The 16,006-nt window shown below is 31.9% G+C and overlaps 1 protein-coding gene across 2 annotated transcripts in view; it reads right to left on the bottom strand.

Moving 5' to 3' along the window:
* Nucleotides 1-4: 4 nt before the first annotated feature.
* LOC110997100 (calcium/calmodulin-dependent protein kinase kinase 2) overlaps nt 5-16,006 on the bottom strand; it is a 74,362-nt gene continuing 58,360 nt past the window's right edge. For both annotated transcript variants that reach the window (XM_045634589.1, XM_045634590.1), the window contains 10 exons: nt 15,678-15,746; nt 14,610-14,796; nt 13,912-13,965; nt 12,251-12,421; nt 8,711-8,858; nt 6,273-6,463; nt 4,979-5,194; nt 4,238-4,405; nt 3,313-3,458; nt 5-2,593 (listed from right to left, as the gene is read on the bottom strand). In XM_045634589.1, the coding sequence (XP_045490545.1) occupies nt 2,455-2,593; nt 3,313-3,458; nt 4,238-4,405; nt 4,979-5,194; nt 6,273-6,463; nt 8,711-8,858; nt 12,251-12,421; nt 13,912-13,965; nt 14,610-14,796; nt 15,678-15,746 (1,489 nt within the window). In that variant the 3' untranslated portion in view covers nt 5-2,454. The remainder of the gene's footprint in view (nt 2,594-3,312; nt 3,459-4,237; nt 4,406-4,978; nt 5,195-6,272; nt 6,464-8,710; nt 8,859-12,250; nt 12,422-13,911; nt 13,966-14,609; nt 14,797-15,677; nt 15,747-16,006) is intronic.

The following is a 16,006-nucleotide window of genomic DNA, read 5'->3' as shown; positions in this document are numbered from 1 at the left end:
GAAATAAGATAAAAATTGATTTAATATTGACTCCATTCGATAAAATTCACTTAACAAATTCATAATTGTTACATATACTCAATATTTACAAAATTTTCAAAGTTTACAAAGACGCATTACAAGTGAACTACCAATGCCTTCAATATAACGCTTATATAAGTTAATTTTATTCCGATTTCTATAAAAAGCAAGAAAGTAAAAGTAAAAAAAAGTAATTACGAATTTAAATTAATATATGTATAATTAAATAAATATAATGGTTTTCTATATTTATCATTGATTTATAGCCTTATACGCTTTCTATGTATCTAAAATAATTATTGTACATGATTAATTACATTCACAAGTTTTCGATATAAAGCGTGTATTTATTCAATAAGCGGGAAAAGTGTGGGAATGTTTTAATATCCTCTATGCTATTCTAAATAATATCTTTAAAAACAACTGAATGTAGAAGGTATATCAGGAGAAAATATAGAAATACTAAGGCATTGGTGGTCCAGCATTATAGGCAAAAATATAAGCCGAATATAATTTAGGGAAATATATAAGCACTATTCACTATCACAACATTCAAAGGCTTTATAATTGGACCTTTCGCTTGCCGAGGATAATGCGAACCTAAAACTAAGCTTGGACTAATTTTCACGTAGAGATAAATAACGATGGTCATCTTACACCCAAATAGAAGTAATACATAATGTAAGACAAATGTGCAAGTATTTTTTTTTACCTAAAATTATATAAGTTTTACTTCCCTATATCAAAAGATCAAATGTTTGAGCAAAAAAGCGGTTAATGTCACAGGTTAACCAATGTGCCTATTAACATCACAGACGCAACATGTATCTGTGTATCAAAGTACCACAACGACGAGAATCGAAGCCATATGACAAATATTATTCGACATACAAATATGTCGAAAGTATATAAAAATTTACTTTTTTTAATTTATAAGTCTAAAGTAACTATAGTATAAGCCATGGTTTCAAAGACTAGTGCAAATCACAAGTTGGAAAATAAAATTTCTATTTATATAATAGGGCTGCAAGATTGAAATTAAAAATAAAACATCTCTACGTTGATTTATCAAATTCTTAATAAATTACTTATTCAGTAATATTTTGATATATTCTATTAGTTGTACGCTAACGGGCTAAAGTGTAGATAGTATATTATATTACACAGTTTATAAAAATCATTAAGGATAAATTACCAAATAATTAAGGGCAGTGTTTTCGATGTTTTCTGATTTTGTATAATTCTGACTTGGTTAAATTATTATAACTATTACTATTTGAGCAATATTACACTAGAAGGATAGTAAAATTTTCGCAGGCTTAAAAATTTTCTCGGAACTATAACTTACAGTTTGTCATGATACTGATTTTAATAAGCTATAGCCGATATAGACTTTATGAACTATTCAAAAATATAAACGTAAAAAGAAATCAGTGAATTGATTTGAATTGAACTCTTATAAGCCCTAAAGGACCCTTTCTGTACGTTCTCTCTACTTTAGATAAACAAGCACTGATACATTTTTTATTAAGTGAGGTTTTGACATACGGTATTCATTCTTCGTACGAAGTATCAATTCTGAATGTCACCCTTAGAGTCGACTCTTAGCGCGGTGTTAACTTACTAATTATTGGACTTTGACATACGGGGTACTTAAACGCTAAGTCTCGATCATGAAAAAGTCTCTAAGCCTTATAATTTAGTGCACAAGGTTTTACATTATTCGAAGCAATAATAATCATTAAATTGTATACAAAAGACGTCGCCGGAACAATTGAAATTATTGTAATAAATAATTAATCTTTGTAAAATTTCTGATAGTCTCTCCGAATGTATGGCATTTGTTTGAGAACTTTGCTTTCATCTACATCTTAACTAAGTCATGTCAAAGTGAAATTGTGTTTTATATGAAACCTCTTTTGATTAATTACGATTTCTAATTGCTTCGAAAAGTATTTAAAATGGCGTGATAAGAGAAAATTTAAAGTATGTACAATAGTTGGAGATATAAAGATCTGTTAATATTAATTATTACTTTAGTAAGTAGCATTGTGAAAAGTGCATTGAATACACAAAACATAAAAGATGTAAAAATCGTAATATTACCAAGAAACATAATATGCTTTGTGTAAAATTAAATATTGTATCTTTGTGCTATCTTCACAACCAACTCAAACACTCATAAATATTTTTCGTACATTTGAATCTAACAAAATATATTAATTCCGTAATAATTCCTAAAATTGACTTTTGTCTTTCATTCGATTTTAGTAACACATGAATATCAACTTATTACAAGGAAAATATGGTTTAAAAAATAAATTATGTAAATTTGTGGTACAAGCGGACATGAATATTAAATTTGAGATAAGCCTTAAAACTATGAAGTCACACATTAAATGCCTTATAAGGCCTGTCATGAGCATTCGCGCGTCACCGTTGCGGTGCAGTCGGTCGGCCATTTTCTTTGCTTTCCTTGCTCTTTGTGGATGATTTGGTGACAGTCTGTTTTGTTTCTATTTTCTCTTTGGTTTCTTCGACAGATTCCAAGTTGATATCGAATGAAACTTGCCTGTAATAAGTAAAGGTCGTGTTAAGTACTGTTTGTAAAAATCTAATTAAATTTCACATCGATGTTGTTTAAAGGCCGCCTCTGCCGTAATATAATAATTGTATAAGTACATACTATTAAAAATTTATAAGTGGGGGGACCCCTTTTTTCATTTTTGGCAAAGTAGTAGGCTGGGCCCCAATTTTCATTTTCCCTACCTAAGGATAAAAGTTAATGAGTTACACTATCACTTTGACGTACAGTGTTATGAGAATTTAGAAAACTAGATATATTTTTTGTTAAGCAGGCGTACACGTAATTATATATAAGCATTTTTTATCGACGATACTTTAGGCGCATGAGAGTAAAATTTTATGGAACGTCACGAAGATATGCAGCGCTTTTGCTGAAGAAAAGGGAGAGGGCGATTGAGTACGATTTAGGGAGAGTGAGAAAGGGAGATCGAGAAAAAATATAGAATCATATTAGAACTTTGGATGGTAATTCTGTCGCATAACGTCTTGTGCAGTAAACGCAGATTTTTTATTTACTTATATTACCATTAGTACGTTTAAAGTGTATAAACAATATGAATATAGATGTACAAATACATGGAGTGATCATATACTGGTACATGATCTTCTATTGGGGCTTTTGTCTTAGTAATAATTTACAAAGCAGTTTTTCTCTCACTTGTGTACTTTTTGCACGCAATGTTGTTTATTTAATTTAATACTTACTTGTCAGTGAGATAGTTTCCAGGAGCTGAGAGCGAGCGTCCGGCCCGCGCGAGAGCCGTGCGTTTCCCTCGCACAGCAACCGCCGTTTCACCAGTTTCACTAGATTCGCGACGGGAGCTACTCTCCCGACTGCGTAGAAACGGGTTCTGAAAGTGTCAGAAGGAAATTTAACAAAAGTAAATTACCCTTAGCATCACAGAATAAAGTACACACAGTAAAGCACAACGTAAGGTTTTATTAAATTATTTCGTGTCACGTCTTCAGTGGTACAACGCAAAAACATTTAGAATAAAGTAATCACGTCGTTATTACTTCACGACGTATTTTAATTTGTTCCTTAAGTAGGGAAAAGATTGACCTACGTTTATACAATTACCAAAAAGTTTTTTGACATGACTGAAGAATTCATAATTCAGCACACGAAAGTATAGTGATTCAATCAGAATCTTTTACGGCCTCAACCCCACAGTTATTACTTATACCGAATTATATACTGTCATTATATCACTGTAAAATACGAAATGAAATGATCACATATAACTTTTTACAATTAACCATTTCAGCTTAATATATAATTTTGTCTTTTTAAATCTAAAATACTTATGTTTTTATATGTTAAATAATGTGTTTATTTATATATTTAGAAAAAGGAACAGAAACTAAAAAAAACTAACTATTACTGTTGATTTGTAAAACATAAAAATTTGTATGTATTTAGTTTAAGCAATTTTTTCAACTAATTACATAACATTTGTACAGTCATTATTTGTGGGTGCTTTAATATTTAAAATAATGAGACCAGTGGCGCTACAATCCTCCTACAAGGCTCATTTATTGTCTTGGCCTCATATTGCATCCCTTTCTTTAATAAATTTTACAATAAATATAATTTATATAATGTGAATAATATCAAAGAACACCTCACCTGAAAGCTGTGTTTCTTGAGCATGGTCTTAATGAGGATGAGTGTGGAGATGTTGGGGATGGATGTTACTACACGTGCTACGTCTTCATCTGTTACTTCGACTAATCTGCAATTCTCCTGCTCTGAAGGCAGCAGATCTTTTCCGCCACAGGTTATCCACTCATGGTCCTGAAAGGAAATCATTTTCTATGCTTGTACCATATCATTAGTTCTTATAACAAATTTGTGTTGATGTTAATTTATTCAAAATGTTTTATATTTTTGGTATAATACCAAAATTTAGATACAACTACAGACTTCTTGCAGTTTTCGCAAATCAATTAGGTATTAGCAGAGAGCAATATTAGGCAAGTGGTATTATTGCATCATAAGCTCGTAGATTTGAATACCACTGCACCAATGGACATTTATTTACGTATTAATCACTCAGTCGTACGGTGAAGGATAACATCGTGAAAAGACATACTTGAACATACATGCTGATTATCAGCCTGCAGTTTGCGTTAGAAGCATGTTAGAAGCATGATGGCAAACCATAACGAAACAAATACAGATATCCGAGAACAACATTTGGTTCGTTTCTTTTGTTTCGTTGGCTGGTTAAGAAAATATTGCTGTGTAAAACTATAGCCCCCTTATACACAATTTTGATTGAACTACCTTTTCATCCCGACGTAAACATAATTTGAGATAAAGTTTGATGTATGTTTTATTAAAGAGTTTATAATTATTTGTAACAACCTTTATTTCTTGCATCGTTGCTCTTGTAACGGGATCCTTATCAAGCATGCGTAACAGTAGTTTTTTAAGAGGCTTTGAGAGGGTAGGTCTTGTAGGGAACGTCAAAGGCTCTGAAAGGATTCGCTTCTGCAGGTCAGCAGCTGTTGGAGACGTCCAGGGAACACGGCCTGTGACCATGGCGTATAGAGTGACGCCGAGAGACCAGATGTCCGCCGCCTGCAAGTTGTAGTATTAAGTTAATGAAATTCATATTGAAACGTTAATGTATGTAAACGATAGTTTTATGACTTTGTTCCTAAAAAAATAGAGGGACGATGATAAGGTTTATTGTCTTTATATTGCGGGAAAATTTATGATTATAAATTTTGCCAGACCGATGTAGAATAAGTACTGCTATAAGTAGTTCCTAGGAAATACCTGTTTTAAATTATATTTTGCCTCTTGTGTGCAGATTTGACATGGAAGACTTTATAGAGCGGGATTTTATAATTTATACATCGTATTTACCATTTTCTTTGCAAATAATATATTTAATTATTTATTATTTTAATACATATATACTTTATACATTTAAAATGTTGGTTGACCTTACACGATATCATTATTCATAACATTTTCTAACTGTATAGGATACAAAATTCCTTTAGTAGGTATATACCGCCTACATTAAATTCTGATATATTATTTTAATGTAAGGTAATAAACCTAATACTATTTATATTATATACATATCGATATGAAAGTTTTATTTATTTAATCTGGTATGGGCGTCCGATACCAATAGCGGTATCGATTAAGCCAAGTTTACAGAAAAATCCTGGTAAATATATTTATTTCAAATTTTGTAAAAAAACTATATTTTATAAATCAAAATGTATTTGCTTATATTGTTAACTTTGTATACTGAACGTCAATATAAAGACCATAGACCAGGGTAGAAGCCTTTAAAAATAATAAAAAGCGAAAAAAAATATAGTAGGATAAAAACCATTGGAAAAGGAGGAGAATATTATAATAATGAAAGGAAAAATAATTTACGGGCGATCAGAGGTCGGGAAGGGGAAGGGGGTGAGTTCTTAAGGGTAAAAAAACGCTTTATCTCCATTTTCGTCAAAACTAAAAGTCCTATGGTTAAAAAATGACAAAGTTGTAGATATTAAAAAGATCTAAAATTTTTGCATTTACACTATTATTACAAAGTCTTTAACAATCTCTAGCAAAATCGACGTAATTCTATGGACAATGTACATATATGGATAATATAACAATATGGATAGATTTATATCATACCAACCTCTCCAATATATTTGTCGCTGAGGGTCGTAGCCTCTGGCGCGCGAAATGCTGGTGTGCCAACAGCTCCAGACAGTTTGCCTGCACCTGCCAGCTCCCCACATGCACCTAGGTCTGCCACCTGTACTCGATCCTCACCAAGCAACAGGTTGGCTGGTTTGATGTCGCGATGGGCTATGCGCTGGTAGTGCACTGAGGAGTAACATGATATTAATGATTTTTATAAATAAAAGAGGACGATATAGCCAAAACAATGATAGTAATATAAGAAATATCAAGCAATGATTTTTATATGTTCTTTGAAGTAATTATTAGTATCTATTTATATGATATATAATTATTTTATTAGTTAATGTTTTTTTATTATTTCTTGTACATTATAAATAAACTAAAAGTAGGTACATAAAACACTAAGAGGGTTATCCTTGGTGCCTGAAGGTAAATTGCTGTAAAATTTAAATAATATACGTCTATATTACATCTATCAGAAAATAAAATATGGACAAAAGATATCACATCCCCATGGCCTAAAATACCTATTAAGGATGGCAATTATCTGGTAATGTATATGATATTTGAGGGTAAACGTGGACAAGGCGTGGAACAATATATGAGGTTGTCCGTTCTCCAAATTTATTTGCGCGGACTCTCTCTTGAAGATGGCTTATCGCTCTGGTATGCGTTGAATGTTCGACACCGCTTGTGAAGGCAGAGTAGAAGGATTTAGAAGCTGATCCCGAATGTATCTACAGTATTTAAAAGTAGTTTTTATGTATTGGATTTTCAGTTAGGATGCAGAATGTTAATGTTCTTGAAATTTGAATTAAACTTTTTTAAACAACTTTTTATAAGATATCTCTCAGTTATGAAAAAGTGATTAAGTATAACATTCCGTATTTATTACTATTAATTTATATAATATTTTGTATTTATGTACCTCGGGACAGATTGTATCGGCTTCCGTTGAACTTTTGTAAACATTTTGGAAAGTAAAGATATCGGCTATAATGTTATAATTTTTAAATTCGGTCTACTGTTCTTGAGTTTATTCATTGCAAATATACAAAAATACAAATCCTTATTCTTTATTATAATAAACTATGTCTTCTGTCCATTTTACATCATTCCCATACTTATAAGTGTGTTCCATCGGGCGGGTCCTGTTATCATAATCATTTAATTATTTTTGGAAATTCTAAATAATTACAACCACACCTATAAGTGCCCCATGTTTTTTAAAAAGCTTCCACTACATTCCTTTTTTTATATATTGCCGCCGATGGACACTCTCAATGCCAGAGGGCTCGCGATTGCGTTGCCGGTCTTTTAAGAATTGGTACGCTCTTTTCTTGAAGGTCTCTAAGTCGAGTTGGTTCGGAAATATTCAAAATTACTATTTCACCTATCACCGTTTCCGCGACATTTAGGGTTGTATCGAAAATGGAAACCAGAGGTTAAAACAAATTTTCAAGGATACTTATTTAATGTACCATCAAATTATGAACACATTAATTTTCAGTTGAATTTTTTTTTAATTCGAAAACACGTCCCTTACTTTCTTGCCCTTAAACAAGGTGATGAATGAATGAATTAAGAAAAATCTAGCTTTATAGTTTATACAGCTAAGAGCTATTTATCTATTATATCATAAAGTAAAAGATATATTTTGCTCTAAGCGTAGCCTTCAAGAAAGTCAAAGGAAACGTATTACCGATTACGTAATTTTGTCAAAAATAACAGACATTATAAAGGGATGGACGTGGGTTGGGAAGTTCTCGGTATTTCCTATTAAACGAACTAAAATATTATGTTATATTAAATTAATGAATAGGGATGTCCAGAAGCAAAATATATTCGGTTGCCGTAAATTATTTTACGGTTTTTCCAACTACAAAGATTTGCTTCTAAAAATAAGCTTCGTTCAGTACAGACGTAATATTATAACTACAACCTATACGCGACTATATAGATATTTTTGCGTCTATTTTGTCCTTTAAAACTGAAATTGTACTGAACTCGGAAAATTTTACGAGACATCTCACATAAAGGTCTCCTAGACATTTATTAAATTTCGACAGCTTTTCTATCTAGCAACGGAATTTATTTTAAGTTTATATCAATAAGCCAGAATTTATCGATACATTCGCATTTCTCTCGTAGCCCAGTGTTCTTCAAGTAAAAATTATTCAAAACTAAGTTAATACGAAGCAATTGTTTGTAAATATTATATGTTATTAATTTTATTGGATATACAAACGTGAAATTCCTAATATATTTAAATCGTCGATTAACGTCGTAAAGTGTTTTATTTATTATATTTATTATATCGCCTTGTGATATAATTTAATAACATATACACATAACATATATGGCTCCGACATACATTTTAATGAATAATTATTATCTAAGACATTTTAAGATAAATAAGATCTTACTTACGATACTCAACGCCCAGTAAAGCGTCCCTGAAGTACTTTCTTGCCAGTTGCTCGCTGAGGGGGTTGTCTGTAGGGATATCTATCACAGGGCCTCCCTCCAGTAACTGGAAAACTAGGTACAATTGGTCCTCTGCTGGATCATCTAATACCTGCAAGTGAAAAACAGTATGGAAATAGAATAAAAACAGTACTACGCTATGGAGATGCTGTCTTTGCCTGCTAAATAGTTTATTTTTATCTTTGTGCGTTAAAACGCTAATGTCTACCCATTTGTCTACCCATATATATATATACTTTTTTTACCACTCAATATGATTTTGCTGTTAAATAGAAGCCTGGTTATTTAAATCACAGGTTCTTACCTAGTTTGGAAACCAGTCTCCCAATACTGGAGACTGGTACTGTAATCTTATTTATTGTTGTAAATATTATATGGGAGAAAAATAAATAATGTTATTACTATTCTAGATGTATTTTTTTTATTGTAATCCCTGCTGGTAAACCTTTTAAAAAATAAAGATATTTTTATTTATACAATAATCTGTAATTCTATTGTTATCATAACTGTGTATTGATACATAATTCAATGCACGAATATGTTTCTTTTACTATAAATTAATTTATTGTAACACCTTTTTGCAGACGAGCAATTATTAAAATTATTTATAATTATTTACTAATTATTAATTTAATTATTATTAAATATATTGGCTTACTATTTAACGCGTTTAACTCGTATATGTTATTTGGCCATAAGTTCGAACAGTATATGTTTAGCTTCCATTTATACAAAATAAAAATAAAATAAAACTGTTAGTGTCTTAAGTATTCGTTTTCATTTCTTGTTCTTGAAACAACAATGGGTCCGGTTTAAAACTTTGCGGTGTAGGATATTTCAAACATTGCATTATTTCTGAAAATCCTCACCGAGAATAACTTCTACTGCATTTCATTTCCGTTGAGTCATTACCGGGTCATTTATGTAAAGGTTTCAAAGGAAAACGGTAATGAACTATGAAATAATGTTGACTTATTATAATTGTAAAATCTCTAGCTATATATGGCTTTGAAATTGTAGTAGTTCCAATTATGCTTAATTGTACTGGTATTTAATTTCTGAATAAAAAAATTTAAAACGATTTTATGTTTATTATTATTCTAAAGAATTTTGGAATTTAAGCCTTATTATTACGGAAAATAAAATAGCAAACACACCCGGTTTAAAACAAGAGCTTTGTTAATTTACCAATAATTTAATATCGTTTTATTTTATGAATTTCCTATGTAATTTCATCGTGCTCACATATTGCAGAAATAATTAATTGGTTTGTGCTTTCACATAATTATTCCTGGAACGTACAATGATTTTCGTACTAACAAAATAAAATCGCCTCTATGGCCAGCCAGCGCTTCGCTTATTCAATGTAAACATAAATTCCGCTTTGTGGAACCAGCTGCCCTCTGAAGTATTTCCGAACCAATTAAACTTAGAGTCCTTCAAGAATAGAGCGTACAAATTTTTTAAAGGCCGGCAACTCACTCGCGAGCCCTCTGGCATTGAGAGTGAGGGCGGGCGGCGGTATCACTTAACATCAGGTGAGCCTTCTGCCCTTCTTTGTTCTATAAAAAAAAAAATTTAAAAATATAAATATCGTATTCAATATGTTTTTGATATACTTCTGGACTCCTGAAGTATATCAATAACCTACCTATTGAATAGGTTAATTAACACTATGTCGTCTCTGAATCTGAGGTCTAAGGGAAGGACCCCTCGACACTTATCTCGACTCTAAATACGCCTTAGACCCCAAAATTCTTCAACTACTACTTGTTAAAATAGAAGTAGTAATTCGTATTTCCCGACGCGTTAAATAGTAGCAGTGATACATAAAGTTCCTGGACACTATGGCAGGGGAGTAGAGTGAAAATTAATTTAAAAAAAAAATAGAAGTAGTAGAAATCAGGCCACAACTCATACATGTTGTAGTCTGACTGTACACATGCATTATTGTATTATGTATTAAATTATCTCCGATATTGAACGCGCGTGTCACTAGTAATTTCCCGTGAGACAGATTCGAGAACGCATCGTTGTGTTATGTTTCGCAATTTCGATATTTCCATTATCATAATTAATTCCAATGAGCTATTTATAATAATAAAAAGATATTTCAGATACATAATTGACCGCTTGGTGATTATAAATAAACTGTTTTTATTACATCTTATTTATTAATATCAGACTTCCAGTGCTTTCAAAGGTAAAAAAGAATCTGGGGTATTAACAATGCCATTTATATACGCATATAGGCTTCTATAGTAGTAAATTAAAATATGTGCCTCACTGGCAAAAATAAAATATGTGGGGACTCCGTTTCCGCAATTAGACTCTTAATAGATCCGTTGTGCGTGACAAAAATAAAATAATAGACAATACTAAAAATAAAATAGCTCACTAGTAGGCAAGAGGGTTTCCTTAAATGTGCAAATGTGTGAGTGAGTGAATGAGTGAGTCAGTGAGTGAATGAGTAAAGTGTGTATTTAAATATATTCAATCTTAATATAATCAATAATTATTAATTTATCATCACATAAAGTTAAAAATGCCACATTTAAATTACTGTTTTAGCTTTTAAAAATGCAAAGACATTATAGTAACTGGAACGCCGTGGTTTTCAATTTGCATTATAAGTATCCAATATCCATCAATCAAAACTTTTTACCCTATCGTAATGATATTATAAATGTGAAAGTTTAGATTGATGAATTTGTTATCCTTTTCCGCAAAAAAAGCTAGTACTACCACGACATTGAGGTCGCTTACAGAAATACATACGTCCTTGTTATATACTTGTATGAAATCTAGTAATGGGAAAAATTCGGAACCAGCCGGTCTCTAGGCTGATTACGAACTTTGGTTGAAAGTAGTAGCACAACGTACCGAAGAGGATTATAAAATTATTGACACATGTAGTTATGAGGTGGTAAATAAATAATAAAAAATAAAATACGTTTATTATGGAACATACTATATACAGGTATCATTTATTCCACGTCATTAAATTTGGAACCTGGTGTAGTGGACCGGAAGTAGGACAAGAAATTAAACTCTATTCTCTATCTATTTCATTTTTATCTCACACACTGTTTTATTGTTTTTTTAATACTTTTTTAATCTCCGGTTTCGGAGATTTGTATATACATGAGGAACATGTATACTAAAAATACAATAATAGATTTCTATCGTAGTTTTATTCTCGGAGTACATTGTCTTCTCATATAATTATTTGGCTAGTGTATAATAAACAAATATTGTAAATTATATTATAAAAGAGTACGTATGGAGTTTCTTGTCCATTCTTCTTCACACGAAATTCCCTTTTGGAATTGGCAACTAGAATCATCTTTATATTTTATTTAACATTCAAAAGTGCGATTTTAGGAGGTCTAATTGGAATAAATGTTTTTTTCTGAATTGTCTTACTAAATTTAGTTTAAACTGTGGTCGGTGGCTTATTAAATGAAAATCGTAGCAACTAACCTCAACTAACTTAACTACATTAGGATGGTCCAGTTTCTTGAGCACGGCTATTTCCCTGTAGATGCTTTGCAGTGGGTCAGGTGGCGGCCCCGGGCCCGGGCGGCGGGGCGGCGTCCGCCCAAACAAGCCCGCGCGACGCATCAACTTCCGTTTCGATAGAATTTTCATTGCCTGTAAATAATTTGACTAGATTATTAATATATATAAAGCTATACTATAATATATGTTTATATTACACTTAGATTGCCTTTTTTTACAGAGCAGGGATAACAATCGAGAGGCTCATCTGATGTTAAGTGATAACGTCCATGGATACTCTTAATCCCAGAGTGCTGATGTGTGTGTTGCCGGCCTTTCAAGAATTGGAACTCTTTTCTTGAAGGACCCTAAGTCGAATTTTTGTGGTCTTATACTTGTGTACAGCTGGTTCCACTTAATAACATGCCATGTTTTCGTAATTAGTTTGTAATTTTATAGTTGTACTCTATCTTATTTAAATAAATAATGTTCATTGTTTGCAATGTAATACGAGCGAGAGTGAAGTATGATAGCATTGAATAGTTATTTGATGTTTATAGTGCTATGAATAAGGTAACATTGAGCTCACTAAGCTGTAGCTGAAACTCTATTAAATAAATAAAAAAAAAACATTTATTTTGGAACATAAGATCAACAAGGTATCACTTATTCCACGTCATTAAATTCGAACCTGTAGGCATCCCCTCACATCGGCAAAGAAGACAGAAAGTGTAGGTTAGTAAGTATTGAACATATAAACTGTAAAAATATACTGTTTGTAATTGTTTGGTTAACCAAAAACCCAGGTATTTGTTTTGGGTCAAATAAAGAAACTTTTTATTATTATAATTTTTTTTATTTTTAAATACTCTGATTGCTACCTATAAAATATCTTCTTCGCATAGTGCCCTCTCCTTACAAAATTTGGCGATCATATATATAGCTACTTAAATTTTAGTTGCCGTGACTTGGTGCTTTGACCAAACTATTGTATAAGACTCTCAACCAAAGCGGCCAGGGCCTTCTTCCTGTCATTTTGCTTTGTATGATTAGTTAATGAAGCTAAGACGTGTCCGAAATATTTAAATTTTCTTATCCGTCATAAGCATTAAGCATTTCTTCGTTTTTCGAAATTTTGTTCAGCACGGTTGTAAGTCGTATGTGGTTTATATATATAGATATGGATAAGCCTAGATCTCGAATGTTTTCAGTTTTTTGGACATAGTCTTTATTAGCGTCCAAGATTCTACGCTGTAGCACAGTGCAGACGTAACAGCGCGCACTATGCGCTCTTTGTTGTAAATTTAACGGCTGACACAAAATACCTTTTTATTTCAACGATTTTCGATGCTAAACCCCTTTCATCAATCTCAGTGTCTAGATATCGTATTTTCGAGACACGTTCCAAGGTCGAAGATCTTGGTGTTAAAATGTCTATTTGTCGTAAAACGTTTGAGTTGTAAAATCTAGCGCCAATGGGCAAAAATTAAGTTTCTGAATAAGTTAATATTCTTGAACAAATAAGTTGTTGTCACTGTATACATGTCAACCTACAGTGATAACTTACTGACTCAATTTTGACTCTCTTGTAAGTAAATAGCAAAGTAGTGAATTTTGAAAATGCCTTTACCCCAGTTACTTACATAATGCGTATCATCTTCTTCATTGTATGCTAACTTAACGATTCCATAGGAACCCTGAAAATAAAGTTTATTATACATAAGTTTCATAAATAGTATATATAAAAGTTTAAAAAGTCAAATAGAACAAGAAAAATCATACTATTTTTTTCAAGTTCGTCACTGAGGTTCAAGTTATATCTACAAAATTGTATTGTTTTGGTGATAGCTGTTGCTTGAACAGATATCTACCAGAGAACGCATAGCATATATTGTTTAAATAAGCCACGTAATAAATCTTATCTCGTATTTATTAATTTGAAAACAGAGTCAATAATAAAATATATAGAATAGCCATATTTAGAGCTATTACTTATCTACATTAATATGTATTATATATTAATTAATAATACAAATTTAACCGTGTTTCGCTTAGTCTAAAAAATCGTTGTATTATGTACTATTAGGTAACTCAATGTAGACTAGAAAGTTAATAAAAATAAGTAAATCATAGGACATTGAATACTGTTTTTCAGGGAATGCATTATATGAACTTAAAATGAGCTAAATTATAGTGTATCAATCCAAGTAGAGACTTTACGGGAAGAATAAGAAATGACAGGACATATATAGGATATTCTTGACACGTAGGAGTCATAACTATGTTCTCATTCTACTCTATAAAACTTACTCTATGATTGTTAGTTAGTTATAATTAGTACCTGTCCAATGGGCTCAAGCAGTCTATATTGGTTAAGCTGAACATATCCCGGTGCCTGTGCAAGTGAAATTCTCCGGGACTCTCTTGGTACTCTCCTCGCGCGTGGAGACCCTTGACTGCATTCTGCTGATTTGGCCGCGTGTGAGCGTAGCAGATTTGATCGATCACCGCTTGGGTAAGCAGATAATCTGTGGATTGTACATTAGATAAAAATCGGTTATAATTCCTGCGAAGCCTGCTAAAAGTGGCACTACAACCCACGGTCTCAGATTTCTGTATCTATTTGGTGATATTTTTTTGTTTTTTTTTTTAGGGTTTTTGTAGTTACGGGGTTACCTGGCCGCGCCTGGCCGCGCCTGGCCCACGACAGACGCGAGTGGAACCGGATGGAGGAGGCCTATGTCCAACGGTGGACAAACAAAAACCTAACAAGCAAATGATTATTCCTAAATGTTAAAGTGTATTTTTTTCTTTATTCAAAATCAATGAAACTTATAATCTATTATAATTAAGTTTTGGAATAAAAGGCTATTATTAATATTAGTAGTAGTGGAATTTATGGTCATCTTTCTGTCTTGACATACCTACTCCTTAATTGTTTTGAGTCCTGGTTGTCATACTAGTTTTCTAATTTTTCTTGATCTTACAAGCACCTGTAAAGCGCTTATGAAGAAAAATTCATTCGTGAACAGCCTAGGTTCGAACCTAACACCTGATGATGTGGAAGAGAGTCGCTCGCTCTAACTCTGCTCTAAGAAACATTAAACTGGATTCACATTTTCCAATACCGTTTAAAATTATATTGTGTTTCTGAAACGGATTCTAAATAAATAAACTTAAACCAATACAACATTTTACTATATATTTAATTAACATTGACTTAACATTATTTGATTAACATTACTTTTCAATGGTACAAGTTTTCAAGTTCAATAAGAAACAATTTTTTACATATAATGATTTTTCGGTAATTTGTGGTCATTACATACATAAGATAACAGAGCTTAGTAAAAATGGAAATCATGTCCAAACGCACAAATTACTGATACAATTAAATATATGGAATTACCTATCTGTATCTGATGCCGGCCATCTTTGGTCCCTTTTCGCCTCACCAACAACATCAACAGCTGAATGTCTGAAACAACATAGTATGGTTAAAATAATAATACATTTGAAGTTTCTTATATTTATTATTCGTTGATGGCTGTTTAAAAGACTTCTTTATAAACTTCGCTGTCGTATTAAATTATCGTGGAGCCATCTCAACTAGTTTACTTGTGGTTGTGCTTGACGTAGATCCGATGTTTCTTTCAGGCGAAATTGAAATAGCTTTTAAACTAACTCGTTCTTTGTTATATTGTATGTTGATTCACGTAGGGTATAGGATAGATATTT

This window comes from Pieris rapae, chromosome 3, assembly GCF_905147795.1.
Source record: "Pieris rapae chromosome 3, ilPieRapa1.1, whole genome shotgun sequence".
Lineage (NCBI taxonomy): Eukaryota > Metazoa > Arthropoda > Insecta > Lepidoptera > Pieridae > Pieris > Pieris rapae.
The sequence above is the reverse complement of the archived record's forward strand: the minus strand, read 5'-3'. Positions and strand labels throughout refer to the sequence as shown.